Genomic DNA, 15,405 nt, shown 5'->3' with positions numbered 1-15,405 from the left:
ACGTTATAAGATATCAGTCATACCGCTAAGCCCCCGGGTGGCTATGTGTGTGTATCATATAATCCAAATCTATTAAAAATTCAACTTGATAACATTTAATACACACGCTTGATGTTCCTCAAGAGTCGATTCGATCTTGGTGACTGAATCACGAAGGTCAAGGTCACAATGAAGGTTAACCTTATAATGGAAGCAAATCAGGATTTTGAAAACAAGTTGAAACTTGAGAACAGATTCAGATAGAAGGAGGGTATCGACTACTAGTCCACATTTTTTGATATTGAGGATTTATTGTATGTTATCGACTAATTGCAGCAAAGGTCAGAAACACTGCGGGTTGTGGATCACACTTCAGACATGCTTTTTTTGGTTTATCCTGTATAATTACTTTTCAATGAATATTTATTCGAGTGGTCAAAAAGAACGTTGTTATGTATGCAATATTCAACTTTAACTTTCATTTTGTAAACTGAAAACAAACCAAATATTTTATACTGGTAGGATGATGTAATTTTGCTCTTAAAATAATCATGGACTGGGTGTGGTCTACTGTGTTAACGTTTACACACTGTGAATTCAGGCAAAAGGTATGGACTGAACGTGGTCTAATGTGTTAACTCTTACACATTGTGAATCCAAGAGTTCATAGTTCCACAGTGTGAAGCCAAGAAATTGTCATGAGGATGACAGTCAAATCCCACTGGTGGTATGATAAAAGCAACACAAAAGTAGACAGGTGGCGCTGTTGACTGTCTTCCTATTGTCTGCTCTTTAGGTAGGCACTCGTATCACCAATAAATTACTGTGCATGAAAATAAGCGTCTACAATTTACAAGAAATGCTACAGTTCTTGCAAAAATACCATTATCAGAAAAATAACATTATCTAACTTACTGAGATTGAGATTCTGTCGTGTATTTAGAGTAGCGCAAAGATATTTTAACTTAATAGGGTTATGCACATTAGTGCAAAGATGTATTAACCTGTCATTGTTACATAGATTACGTTGGTGTCTGTTTACTGATAGGTTACCAGTCTAATGTCACAGGTAACTTTATTTCTAGTACAGTAAAGTTTCTTATAATCAGTTGGCAATTAACAGAAATGTTTTAAAACGTTGCGACCAAGAAACGTCAAAATTTTCTTTTACTGAGAGGTCGTAATCTGCGATTCGCGAGTCCAAATCCTTTCATCGAACAGGCTCGCGCCTTCAGCCGCGTGTATGTTAAAGTTTACAGATTTGTACGTGAATATGTTACGTTCAACTCCACTTTTCGTTGATAAAGACTAGCCTAAGAGCTGGCGACTGGTGATGCTGGCCAGCTGATTTCCCGTTAATGTATCATTTCCAAATTACAGTAGTTTTACTCGAAATGTAACAAACGTATTTCTTTCCAGTGTCTTAAAATACGGTATAATTCAGGAGAAAAACTTAATAGTATTAGCGCTGCGTGTACTTCAGAACCTAAACAACAATAGTAAAAGATAATCAAAGAATCATCCCTATTAGTAGTATATTTATCATTCCATTCTTTTCTATCCTAAAATCTTTATTCATACTCCACTTGCTCAACCGTTTGTCATACACAAACATTGCTGAAACGTCTGGAATTGTTTAGTTATTTGTTCATTCATATGTTAATTTGTCTACTCAGTCAACCATCTCTTCATTTCTCCAGATCCCAACTTTGTGTTGAGTATCGTATCTTCTCTTGTACTGTGCCACTTGTTCAATGCTGTCGGTGTAGAATGTCTCGAATATCCTTCCGTATGTATTATAAGTCATTGGATGAAGTCCCTCAGCCATCCGCTTCTTCCTTCCTTCAATGTGATTAATGTCCTCGTCCAACCGTTATATTCTTTATAACATCTTGTCGTTTTAACTCATCTTCACTTTCCTCCAATTGTTTGTTTTATTACCCATCTCATTAGTTCAGCACATTTACGTATCTAGGCGTCTCGTATCAGAACATTCACACGTTTAACTATCCCGGATGATCACGCTTACGGACTTAGAAATCCATACATTTAAACGATACTTGTCTACTGATTTGTTCGTTTAACCCTAGCTTCGTGAACAATGCACAAGAATCATGTGAGAAAGTTATAAAAATAACACTAATTTGAAACTGGGAAACAGTGGAGATAAAATTTACAGGAATAAAATAGTTACTTAATAAATGCAATATAATACACGTGGTTTATCATAATTTGAATTATAATTTGGTTGAAGATAACCTTAACAGTGTCATGAAAATAGATATCTCGGTGTAATGATTGATTAGTCTTTAAAACCATCTAAGTAGTATGCTGTTGCTTGTGGTAAAGCAAATACTATTTTAGGTCGTATCTACAGAACTGTTCAGTACAAGTCTAAAGAGATTGTAATTTCATTGCATATGTCACTGGTTAGGCCACATTTGGAATATTGTGTTCAGTCTTGGGGTCCTCACCTTAAGAAAGACATCGAATTGTTGGAAACGTTTCAGAAGAGGGTTATCAAAATGGCACCTGAGATGGAGGGTTTGTTATGTGAGGAAGTATTCAGATCCTAACATTTTCTCTTGAAAACATAAGATTTAGAGGGGATCTGGTTGAAGTTCAAGATTTAGAGGGGATCTGGTTGAAGTTCAAGATTGTAAAGGGGATTTATAGTATTCATGCATCATTATTTTTCATATTTAACAGTGAGACAAGGGATACAGATATAATTTTTTCCAGGTAAGAATTATCTGTAGCTAAGATAGTTTTATTTTTATAACACTGTGGTTGGCCACTAGATGTAGCAACGATGGTAAACTTTAGTGAGCTTAAGAGAAAGCTCAAGAACTATATGAATGATAAGGCCTGGCTTTAAGATTTTTGAAAGTTTAAAATGGTTTAGTTGAGAGGAAGTGACAACCGAGATGCACTAATAGGTTTCTTATTGTCCCTAATAAAAATTATATTAATATGTGTACAAATGTATTTGCATATACATTGATTTCAATAGTTCAAGCCATGTTCATTGATTCTATAACACTACGCTGCGTAAGTGATAATAAGCAACTAATTGAATAACTATATAAGGCGTATTTAGCCTCAGGCATCAACTTCAATCATTCCAAACTAATAAATGTGTTGCTTTGTGTGTCAGAATCAATGGTATAGAGACAATCGTGAATTAGGGACATGTGGAAATACCCAAGTAAAAGAAAAGGCTGAAGAAACGGAAAGATTTTGAAAGTGTAAGATTTACACCTTGCAACCAGAAACGAGTGGTTATAGTGAAGTTTGTTCAGTGGTTATAGTGAAGTTTGTTCAGTGGTTACAGTGAAGTTTGTTCAGTGTTTATAGTGAAGTTTGTTCAGTGGTTGTAGAAAGTTTGTTGAGTGGTTATAGTGAAGTTTGTTCAGTGGTTATAGTGAAGTTTGTTCAGTGGTTATAGTGAGGTTTGTTCAGTGGTTGTAGTGAAGTTTGTTCAGTGGTTATAGTGAAGTTTGTTCAGTGGTTATAGTGAAGTTTGTTCAGTGGTTGTAGAAAGTTTGTTGAGTGGTTATAGTGAAGTTTGTTCAGTGGTTATAGTGAAGTTTGTCAGTGGTTATAGTGAGGTTTGTTCAGTGGTTGTAGTGAAGTTTGTTCAGTGGTTATAGTGAAGTTTGTTCAGTGGTTATAGTGAAGTTTGTTCAGTGATTGTAGTGAAGTTTGTTCAGTGGTTACAGTGAAGTTTGTTCAGTGGTTATAGTGAAGTTTGTTCAGTGGTTATAGTGAAGTTTGTTCAGTGGTTGTAGTGAAGTTTGTTCAGTGGTTATAGTGAAGTTTGTTCAGTGGTTGTAGTGAAGTTTGTTCAGTGGTTATAGTGAAGTTTGTTCGCTGGTTTGTCTGGCCTATTTTACTCTTTGAACACCCACCTTTATACTGTTTTTACCCCTAGTGCTTCAGCAGCAAGTCTTAAGGCTTCCAACGCGAAAATTCTACTTTTGATACCCGTGGTGTGCACAGCACAAATAGCTCAATGCAGCTTTTTGAATAATAACAAATAATTAGACCCCCCCTCAAAAAACTATATGAGGTTGTTAAACATTCCTATTGGATCTATTGCTTATTTTTTCAACCACTGTTTTGTAGAAATACGTTCATATTAAATAAAGAAAAAAATTCCACGTCTGGCTGAGTGCTAATATTCAAATAAAACTTCATAGAATGGCATTCATTTACGTCCGACTTACTTTGGCTAATGAGAGCTAAAAGAAAAATGCTTGAAACAGTGGTACCCAACTTAAAGCTGAAGAGTAAGTGCGATCCATAAAGCTTGGCACATACTCTTAAGACAAACTTTGTACTAATTCCATAGTAACAACTGGTTTGATTTGATTTGTTTTTAATTTCGCGCAAAGCTACACGAGGGCTATCTGCACTAGCTGTCCCTAATTTAGCAATGTAAGACTAGACGGAAGGCAGCTAGTCTTCATCATCCACCGCCAACTCTTAGGCTACTCTTTGATCAACGAATAGTGGGATTGACTGTAACATTATAACGCCCCCACGCCTGAAAGGGCGAGCATGTTTGGCGTGACGGGGATTCGTAACCGCGACCCTCGGATTACATATCGAGTGCCTTAACCACCTGGCCCATTTTTAATTAAATTATTTGTTTTTAACAATGATAAACAAGATGGTACTCATACGACGATTTTGTATAAGTATTTCAATCACATTATGTGAATATTCTTCAAACGTAAGCGTTTTGACGAGTTGGTGAGTTTGTAATCTCAGCTCAAACCTCAGGTATAAAAGATCACATACGAATGGTAGTAATAACCTGATATTAAGAATACTTTATGTTTATGACATTTTTACACTTCGTTGCTGAAAAATATCTTATTTTACCTTAACTATAATATATTGAAACATAGAAAATAAGTGTAAACAGCTTTTTCGACAGTAGAACGGGTAGATATTATATTAATATCTGTATTTACAGTAAAGTTACTAAGTCACAGTCCGTAATTTTGAATTATTGAATACAGGAAAAGTAGCGCCCCACCACCCACCATTTATGCTAAGGGATTAACTGTCACTCTTAACACACCCATAGTTTAAAATGCGAGGAATATTTTGTGATATACACATTCTAATTCAGTTTAGCGGCTCCGAAATCCAGAGTTCTACTACAGAACCAGTCAGTGCGCTGTACCTTAAAACTTAATGATTAATAGTTCACTGCTTTGTTTGTTTGTTTTTGACTTTCGCGCAAAACTACACGAGGGCTATCTGCGCTAGCCGTCCCTAATTTTGCAGTGTATTGTTTGTTTTTGAATTTCACACAAAGCTACTCGAGGGCTATCTGTGCTAGCCGTCCCTAATTTAGCAGTGTAAGACTAGAGGGAAGGCAGCTAGTCATCACCACCCATTGCCAACTTTTGAGCTACTCTTCTACTAACGAATAGTGGGATTAACCGTCACATTATAGCGCCCCCACGGCTAAAAGAGGGAGCATGTTTGGTGCTAGGGAGATTCGAAACCGTGACCCTCGGATTACGAGTCGAACGCCTTAATCCACCTGGCCATGCTGGGCCTATTTCACTGTTATGTAATAACAAACTGAAAGTAGGTTTATATATATATATAGTGAAATTAAATAATTTATACCTAATTGAAGTTAAATGAATAAACAAAATATTGAGGAAGGACTGCGTTAAAAACAGCAAACCCCAACCTCTAATTAATTATATCATAACTATAAAATATTCAAGCCATAAACTAAAACACAGTAACATGAAATTTAAAAAAATTAAATACGCTGCACATTTTTTTTTTTAAAAAGGGGCCTAGGATACAAACTACAACATGGGATTATAAAATGTATTCTAGGTTTTGGAGGTGATTGAAAACGTAGGACCCACACTATGGTGGGAATACACTGTCTATCAATTTTAACCTCCAATTCGCTGGTGCTCTCCCATGTTATAATAAAAAAAAAAGATAAACATAAAAAGATGAAAAATAAATAAATAAAAATGAAAATAAGGAATTGACATCTGGTGGTAAGTACGATAAAGCCTGGCATGGCCTAGCGCGTTAAGGCGTGCGACTCGTAATCTGAGGGTCGCGGGTTCGCATCCCGGTCGCGCCAAACATGCTCGCCCTCCCAGCCGTGGGGGCGTTATAAAGTTACGGTCAATCCCACTATTCGTTGGTAAAAGAGTAGCCCAAGAGTTGGCGGTGGGTGGTGATGACTAACTGCCTTCCCTCTAGTTTTACAGAACTAAATTAGGGACGGCTAGCACAGATAGCCCTCGAGTTGCTTTGTGCGAAATTCCCCCCCCCCAAAAAAAAGTACGAAAAAACTTACTTTTTTGGAGTTAGCATTCATGCCTTCCATATGGTAAAGGTACTAATTAACACGACATCAGCAAAGTGATAGTTTCAAATCAAATCAACTTCGTGGCAGGTATTCCGATTTAACACTTTGCGCCTCAGAAAGAAACGCAAAGCAGTCGAGGGCGCTCAGAAGAAATCTTCTCTTCGCCCTACTAATGAAGTTAAATCTTATGCTGGGCTAGTGATTAAGAGCTAAACCGAAAGAATTTTAAGTATTCAAGATTATGCTGTAGACTGGTGGCAAAGGTCTGTTGGTGGTTTGCGAGAGGTTAAATATTGACCAAAAAGCCTCAAAATTTGCTGTAGGGAGAAACGGGAGTACCCACTTTCACGATCAAAGTGCCAAATAATCTACCCTGACCGTACCCGGAAGTTGCTGAAAAGGAAATCATGGTTGGTAAAGCTTTAAGGAAAAAAAAACACACACACACAACGGCAAGACATATGAATTAAATCAACGATGGATCATAAGACCGGTCTGAGGCACCAGGAGGATATAGATAAGCAGTTTTTGGATATAAAACTGAGTGATCGATTCTATCAAAATCGGCGAGTCGTTCTATTTCTGTCTGGGACGATTTGTGTCTTCTTGCGAATCTGGTTTGTGTCTTCTTACTGAACGTGGTGTTGATGTCTGTGGTCTTAAAGTGGGTGGGTTGAGTCTGGCTTGCGGCTGTATTCTTCGGATTAGGTCGCTGTTGAAGATTAATGTCAACATTGGGCAGAGTGTCCTTGTCTTTCTTCTTAGAGTTGAGTGTAGATATGCTGCTGACAGCAGAGATAATAGGTATAAATGGAGTTGAAAAGCTTACTGGACGAGGGGTACTCTGATTGACAGAGTTGACATGTTGAGGTGGAGTTGGTCGACGCCGGGGACGTTCGACACTAAAATGAAAATGATGTAGAGTGCATCCGTGGCTTAGTATATAATTAGCTACCTGTTTATGCTGGATCACAACTTTTACAAAATGAGTTAGTAGGCCTGTGGTCTTGGAGTGGATTTTGTGGGCTGCATGGAGGTTCGAGGCAATGCTTGTTTCCAGAGAATGTTGTATTTCGACTGGAGTTATAGAAAGATGAACATTCTTAATGAATACTGAGTATAGGCTACTGGTTCTTTTTCGACTGGAGTTATAGAAAGATGAACGTTCTTAATGAATACTGGGTATAGGCTACCGGAACGTTTGGTGAGAGAGCACTGGTAGTTGATATTTGCATTCCTATGTTTACATAGGTAAGGAGTGGTTCTGAAATTTTGAAGGCTGCAATAGTATACCTCCTCGACGAAAGATTCTTGTTTGCGTAGGATCGACTGAGACGTTGGTTTTGTATTGGTCGATGAAGGCAATAATCTGGCGAGGGGAGAAGTCTGTCGGTAATCTGTCAAGAATCACCGGGGGCACTGACGATGTTAGCGTAGAAGGAAGCTTGTACGATAAAGGCAGCAATGAATTCACGCGTCTGAAGACTCCAGCTACAAATCAAGGAATAAAAACAAAGTGATAGTTTATTACGGCTTTCATGCTTTTATATGCGGCTTAAGTTGCGCATCCGCATGAAGTAGTGCCAAGTTCTTAGATGACATTATTTCTGTTTGTTTGTTTTGAATTTTCGCGCAAAGTTACGCAAGGGCTACCTGCGCTAGCCGTCCCTAATTTAGGAATGTAAGACTAGAGGGAAAGCAGCTAGCCATCATCACTCATTGCCAACTCTTGGGCTAATCTTTTACTAACGAATAGTGGGATTGACCGTAACATTATAACGCTCTCACGGCTGAAAGGGCAAGCATGTTTGGTGCGATCAGGATTCGAACCCGCGACCCTCAGATTAGAAGTCGAACGCCTTAACCCCCCTGGCCATGCTGGGCCGACCTTATTTTTAACTAAACTGTTAGCAATATTTAATAGAATTTCTCTAATTTTATTTTCTTTATATTTATTTATTACATTTTTATATTTATTACAGAATAATTCAATAATTTTATCTAATTTTTTTTATTAAATCTCTTAACTATTAATTTTCGTATCAGTATATCAACATTATCAATAAACTATTGTAATCTATTACACATTTTACAATATCTGAATAACTGTGAAATTATAATGTTTATAATAGATGGATATGGCGCATTACTATGTAAGGAAGGTTGTTGCTTTGTTTATGAATACAACGACTAAATTACACACTCTATGGTATATTTTAGTTCTTTTAGCCTAATTTACATTTACTTTGGATATTTAGCTTGATTATTTGCAAGAGTAGATCCACACTCTGCTCTAAGTTATTAGTTAAAGTCCAGTGACGAACTATAATATTTCAAACTTCGTATGGTTGTCGACTTTAGTTCCACAGATACTCCCAATGCCGTTTGGATTGGGGCCAGTGATCTGGAGTACGAAAACTATTACATTTGGGCCGACGGACAACCTTTTGAATATTCTAGTAAGTATCCTCTTCTTTCTCAAGATGATTGAGTTTTGGTTTGCGGTAACTTTATTGTATTTGTTGATTGTAACACACTTATAAACTGTACAGGCGCGAGTGGTCAAGTGAGTTCACATAATAACTAAAATATAATTATAAGGTGAAATTCTTTGGATTTTGAAGACTGTTTTTAATAGGTTAAAACAAAAAATATTTTAATCTTGTTCATTTCTTAAAGAAACTGTTTCAATGAGGATTTTTCTCTTTTTTACAATAAAATCGTAGTATTCGCAAAAATATGACATGACATGACATGACTTTGTAAAGAAACGATGCATGAGGTGTTTGTTTGGGAAACAGAATGAAAATGTAAGATAAGAATCAAATTTTTTATGTTTTATTATTATTATTATTTTATTATTACTTATTATTTTATTATTGTTTTATTGGGCATTTTTTTCTAGGACATTTCGAATCGTATATGGGTATTATTTTCGAAAATTTATCATAGGAGGAGAATATTTTATAATATTACTCTTAAAATTAGCAGAGAGCATTGAAATAAATTAAACCAAAACTGCACTTATTTTATTTCTGAATCATGATGTTATTTTCATATTCGCCTCTGGAGTTTATAATTTCATTACATAAGTTTTAATAATATTTCAATATTATATCGAATATTTAATTGTTATCATGGTTGGTATTAATCTATCAGCAAAAGTTTATAGATATATAGAGATGCTTTTGCTATTTCAGCTTTTCTTTAACTAATTTCAAGGTGGTTCTAGTACAGGCAACTATAGATTGTTCTGATGGTCAGGCGTATTTTTTCAAGAGGATTTTGAAGTCTGGTCAACAAATGAATGTTGTGAAATCACTGTTTTTTTTTTTGTTTCTGAAATGCATACAATGATATAAAACAAACATTTTACAACAATACACGTTGTATTTCGTTACATAAAGCACTGCTTGTTTGTGAACAAACGTTTTAAAACAATGCAAGTAGCATTTCGTTACATAAAGCACTGCTTGTTTGTGAACAAACGTTTTAAAACAATGCAAGTAGCATTTCGTTACATAAAGCACTGCTTGTTTGTGAACAAACGTTTTAAAACAATGCAAGTAGCATTTCGTTACATAAAGCACTGCATGTTTATGAACAAACGTTTTATAACGATACACGTAGTGTTTCATTACAAGAGCACTGCTGGTATTTAAACAAACAACAATACATGTAGTGCTTTATCACATGAGCTATGTTTTTCGTCATATCTGGTTGAGTGTGTTAAACTTTACAGTTTACAGACGCTCTGTTTGTGTAATACAAAGCTCTAGTTAAGTTACTTGACAATGTTCTCTGGAGTTGAATTAAAACCTACATAACTTTCACCTTCATAAGGAATGGATGAGGAGAGTTATTAGAAGGACAGATACCCTCAACTTTACTGTCTTATGCTGCAGTAGTGGATATTTTGTTTGTTTGTAGCACAAAGCTACACAATGGACTATCTGTGCTCTGCCCACAACGGGTATAGAAATCCAGTTTTTAGTGTTGTAAGTCCTCGGACATTCCGCTGTATCACTGGGGGGGGGGAATCTATGGAATGTTATGGTTAGCGTTTCTTTTGATAGGTTTAGCAGTGCAAAAATATCAAATGAAAGTGTTGAATGCCTTGTTATAGCTTATGTAAAGTGGTGTTTGTTTATCTATTGTGCACAAAGCTACACAAGAGCTATCTGCGCTACTTAAAGTGAGAAAAAAATCCAAGTAAAAACCTGTATATTGACTTCACATTAAGATAAAAATAAAGTATACATTATTAAGCCATCGAGTCCTCAAATACTAATGATAATAGCTGCTTGTGAATGATTACATAAAATGCATTTCATCCAAAAATAAATAACAGATTATAAAACTGGAAACTTCTTAGTGAATTATTCGTAATTTTCACCAGTTCTTATTACATGTCTCTTATATTTGAACTCTCTCTATGTATAATTATTTCAAAAGTGTAATCTGTAGTAAAAAAAATGTACCAAAGTTTTTGGGAATGGGACATTTTTGTTTGTTTTCATTTGTTTAATCTTTTTAGAAATGGTTTCCGTCTTCAGTAACAATAATTAGAGATTTTAAATGAACCAGTCTCTAAGTAATTAGTTTCTGAACTCTGTGCTGCGTAATCAGAGTCTAAATAGTTAGTTTCTGAACTCTGTGCTGCGTAATCAGTCTCTAAGTAATTAGTTTCTGACTTCTGTGCTGCGTAGCTCTCCGGTAATAACATTACAATCAGTTTGATTCTGATGTTAATCGGTGATTTTGTATTAAAACAGAGAAATTCTAATTGTGTAAAAACGCTAAGCAATGCGTTAACTGTAATGTATTTTTTTTTCTCAGAGAAAACAGTATATATATCAATAGATTGTGTGAAAACCCTTTGCCTTCAATATATATCAATAGATTGTGTGAAAACCCTTTGCCTTTAAAAAAGTAGATAAAAAACTTATTTTAACAGAAAATGTGGAAAATGAGGACAAGTGGGCAGGTCTTCATGTCATACAGTTGTGATAAAAGTACATAACATAACTTGTTAGCTTAAACTTGCATATCTTCCTTCTTTCTGGTTGTAATTAACATCTACGTTTTAAAAGAATTTTACACAAATATGAGGAGGTTTGTTTGTTGTTGTTCTTTTTGGTTAGTATGTTATGTCTTTGTACGATTCTTTGGCTGTAGGAAGCTCGTTCATTTGAAATGTAGACGCAAGGAAATAGAAGCCCGCTTCACTCAACGTTTGAAATTACTCTGCTAAAATGTATTTGTCTATGTACAGCTGTAATAAAAACTTTTATATGCAATTTCACATTCAGCAGCCTTGCTTGCTGGGGTTATTGTTAATATCCCAGGATTGGCTTATATATTGTTACTTACTTTACATCTATCGGTTGAGAATGGAATCCACGATAAAGTAAAAAGATTATGAATATTATTTATACGTTTACCAAATACTCTACCAGATTTTTATGAGCACGTTAACAGCGAACAGCCAATATTCTGCAGAGAACATAACCAAAGTATATTATTATGAAACCGACTGCATTTGTTTCAGACTGGTTTCCTGGATGGCTTCAGTACAACCATTATGGCGCTCAACCCAGCGATGACGGTTTGGCAAACCAAGACTGCGTCGAACTGCGCAACCTCTATCGGTTTCCGAGTAAAGGAATGGGTCAAACGAAGACGTATTACTGGAATGATAGAAATTGTGGAGCGCTTAATCCTTTCATATGTCAACAGACCATTGCTGAAGGTTGGTAAACTGTATCAGGAGTTAGAACCATGTAAAATAAAATATAAAGTGTTTTGGTATAGGCTTAACCTGTTCCTTACCTTTTGAATAATGTTAACCCTAAAGGATTAGAAATTTTACTTGAATGTATATCATTTTTTTCTTTTTAGTTCTTAAGAGAACTGGGTACATCCCTTTTAAAGTGAATTTAAATTGTCACGTGACTTCATCAGACCTATTTTGTAATATTAAATTATTTTGTGTTACAATTTCCAAAAAATATAAAGACACAAATGTTGATAATGCATTGAAGCAAATAATTAATACCAGAGAAAACTTAACACAAGTTTTATCTAAACTATACTAAAATTTCCTATATTTTCGTGAGTCACGAAATTTGAAAAGCTTATATTGTGGAAAAACAGATGTTGAACAATTATAGATAATTTAAATATTCTCTATCTGTTTACAGGTGCTATCAAGACTTTCACTTCTCCCGAATGTAACAGATCTATCGTTCTATGGTCTGGATATACAAAAGCTTTTATTGAAAGTCCAGGTTTCCCCATTTCTTATCCACCAGCCTTAACCTGCCATTTCACTGTAACCGTACCACATGGTAAACAAGTTGAACTCCGTTTCAATGACTTCTCTTTGGAGAAGGATGACAGGTAACTTTCCAGTAACTTTTGGCATTAGTTCTGAAATTATATTTCTTTATTTTACTTATTTCTCTTTATTTCTTCTTTTCAAAATCTCTTGAGAGAGAGAGAAAAAAAGGCATGGTTTAATCGCATCGCATTTGCAATTAGTAATTTCACGTGTTCTTTGTAGCTTAGCCCGACATGGACTGATGGATAGGGCGCTTGACTTGCAACGTAAGAGTCGTTGGTTCGAATCCCTATCCCATCAAACATGCTCGCCCTTTCAGCCATGGATGCGTTATAATGTGACAGTCAATCTCACTATTCGTTGGTAAAAGAGTAGTCTAAGAGTTGGCGGTGGGTCGTGATGACGTCCCTCTAGTCTTTCACTGTTAAAACTAAGGACGGCTAGCACAGATAGTCTTCGTGTATATTTGAGCATAATTACAAATAAGCCAGTCTTTGTGACTCTTGTTTCTTATTGGAAGGTTATCATTATTCCCAAACTTCTGGAATCTTAATATTGTCGTAACTCCAGAGCTAAAATGAACCAAATTTCAATTTGTATCGTACGACGTCTATACGATAACGACAGAGCAGGTTATATGACATAAAGGTATATATTTTCTCAACAAAAGCACGATACATTAATGATTCTTCTTTCCTTTTTTAACAGGCCTCATATAGCTTATTGGTTAGGGCGCTCGACTCGCAATCTGGGCGTCGTGAATTCAAATCCTGACACCAAACCTACTTCCCCTTTTAGCTGTGGGGCCGTATAGTATGACGGTCAATCCCACTAGCAGTGGGTATTGTCGACCGCTATTGTTTCTCTCGTCTATCACTCTAAATTATGAACGATTAACGTACATAGCCTTCGAGTAGCTTTGCGCGAAATTCCGAAAACAAACAAATCGTTTTTAAAACTCAAAATAAAGAATCAGAGGGAAAAATGCGTGTTAATCAAACACATTGAATTATGTTGCACAAGATAACTTTTTAAAAAGTGTTATTGTGATGTCAGTCCTCTGACAGAGTTTAAATGAATTATAAATAACGCACTATATTTATTATCTCTTATAATATGAGCAGTTTCGTGTATCTTCATTACTTGAAATATTGGATGAAATAGTCGAGCTTTAACACCAGAAATAAATACTTCTATTTGCGACATATTAAGTTATATATTGTTGACATTTTGCAATATAACTTGAATTTGTAGTTATTGTTAACTGCCTGATAATGGTCCACTCCTATTGGGGCTCGACATGGCCACGTGGTTAGGGCATTTGACTGAAGGTCACGGGTTCGAGTCCCCATCACACCAAATATGCTCGCCCTTTCAACCTATAGGACATTATTTATGTGATGGTAAATCCAACTATTCGTTAGTAAAAGAGTAGCCCATTAGTTGGTGGTGAGTAGTGATGACTAGCTGCCTCACTACTAGACTTACACTACTAAATTAGGGACGGTTAGCGCAGATAGCCCTCGTGTAGTTTTGCACGAAATTAAAAACAAACAAACAAAACACTCCTATTGTATGAAGTATCTGACTTTAAATTGCTTTAAAATACATTTATACGTACACCTGGTAATAATATTACACGTGCATGTGCGATCATTTGTTTATTATTTTAATGAAACATTCAGCTTTGGATTCCAAACACTCTTAAATCCAAGAATTTTCGATCTTTGCTTCAGCTGCTTCGGAAACCGTAGTTTGTTTTGTGCACAGCTCTTTTATTGATTTTTAATTCATTCTGCAGTGTGTATCAAGTGTTTTGAGTAACCTGTGTAGCTCTTTCTCTCCGCCTTGTTTGTGAAATCAGTAAATTTTACGTTTCTTTGGTTCGATTGTATTGTTATGCTTGAAGTAAAATCTCTACCAACCAACATAGAAAATGTGAGAACATAATTCTCATTTAACTTCGTAAAAGAGCTTCTCATTGTCTAATTAAATTAAGGTTAAAAGTTGCAGAAGATATAATAAGGTTCTTTCTTTTCAAAAATCTTGTTTATGATAAAACAAGTTAATAAATTTTTGTTCCCTCAAACATTATTATGATTTAGTCCCTCTAAAAAAACACAACGTTTTGTTTAAAAAGTAGAATGAGTTTTGTTTTCTTAATAAAGAAAAACTTTTTTTTGTTAAAGATTAATCCGACTTATGGATTATGTTCTTTATTTGTGATACATTTGTTTTTACTTTAAAGTAAAATCAGTGCTATTGTTTATTAAGAAAGAGATGTGTGCTTCTTGTTTGTTAGTTTTCTTGTTATAAAAGAATAAAGCACCGTTTGAGCTGGCGTTTAGGGCACTCGACTCATAATCGAGGTTTCGAATTCCGTCCCTGAACACGCTCACTTTTTTAATCGTGGAGACATAATATGACGTTCAGTCCCACATTTGATTGGTAAAGCAGTGTTTGTTAAGAAATAGTTTCAGTGAGTCTGATAAAGGGGGCTGGCGTTTTAATTGGTCTGATAGAGAGGAATATTCTTCTTTCAAATATGGATATTTTTTGTGATAAAAACATATGCTGTTGCTCCTTTGAAGAGGGTTGTAGATGATATTTGGAACTTTCCTTAATCGGATGTTGATGCTTCTAAAATTTAAAGCGACGCAACGAGGTAGCTGCACTCTGTCCATCATTGTGAATCGAACCCTGGATTATCCGTGTT

At 35.6% G+C, this 15,405-nt stretch overlaps 1 protein-coding gene across 1 annotated transcript in view; it reads left to right on the top strand.

Annotated features, from left to right (window-relative positions):
- Positions 1 to 15,405, top strand: part of LOC143233294 (uncharacterized) — a 135,734-nt gene that overhangs the window by 84,124 nt on the left and 36,205 nt on the right. Inside the window, exons 8-10 of the mRNA XM_076469425.1 lie at positions 8,708 to 8,805; positions 11,898 to 12,098; positions 12,550 to 12,748. Of these exons, the coding sequence (XP_076325540.1) occupies positions 8,708 to 8,805; positions 11,898 to 12,098; positions 12,550 to 12,748 (498 nt within the window). The remainder of the gene's footprint in view (positions 1 to 8,707; positions 8,806 to 11,897; positions 12,099 to 12,549; positions 12,749 to 15,405) is intronic.

Source organism: Tachypleus tridentatus, chromosome 12 (genome assembly GCF_004210375.1).
Source record: "Tachypleus tridentatus isolate NWPU-2018 chromosome 12, ASM421037v1, whole genome shotgun sequence".
In the NCBI taxonomy this organism is placed as follows: Eukaryota; Metazoa; Arthropoda; class Merostomata; order Xiphosura; family Limulidae; genus Tachypleus; species Tachypleus tridentatus.
This window is presented reverse-complemented; position numbering and strand designations above follow the sequence as displayed.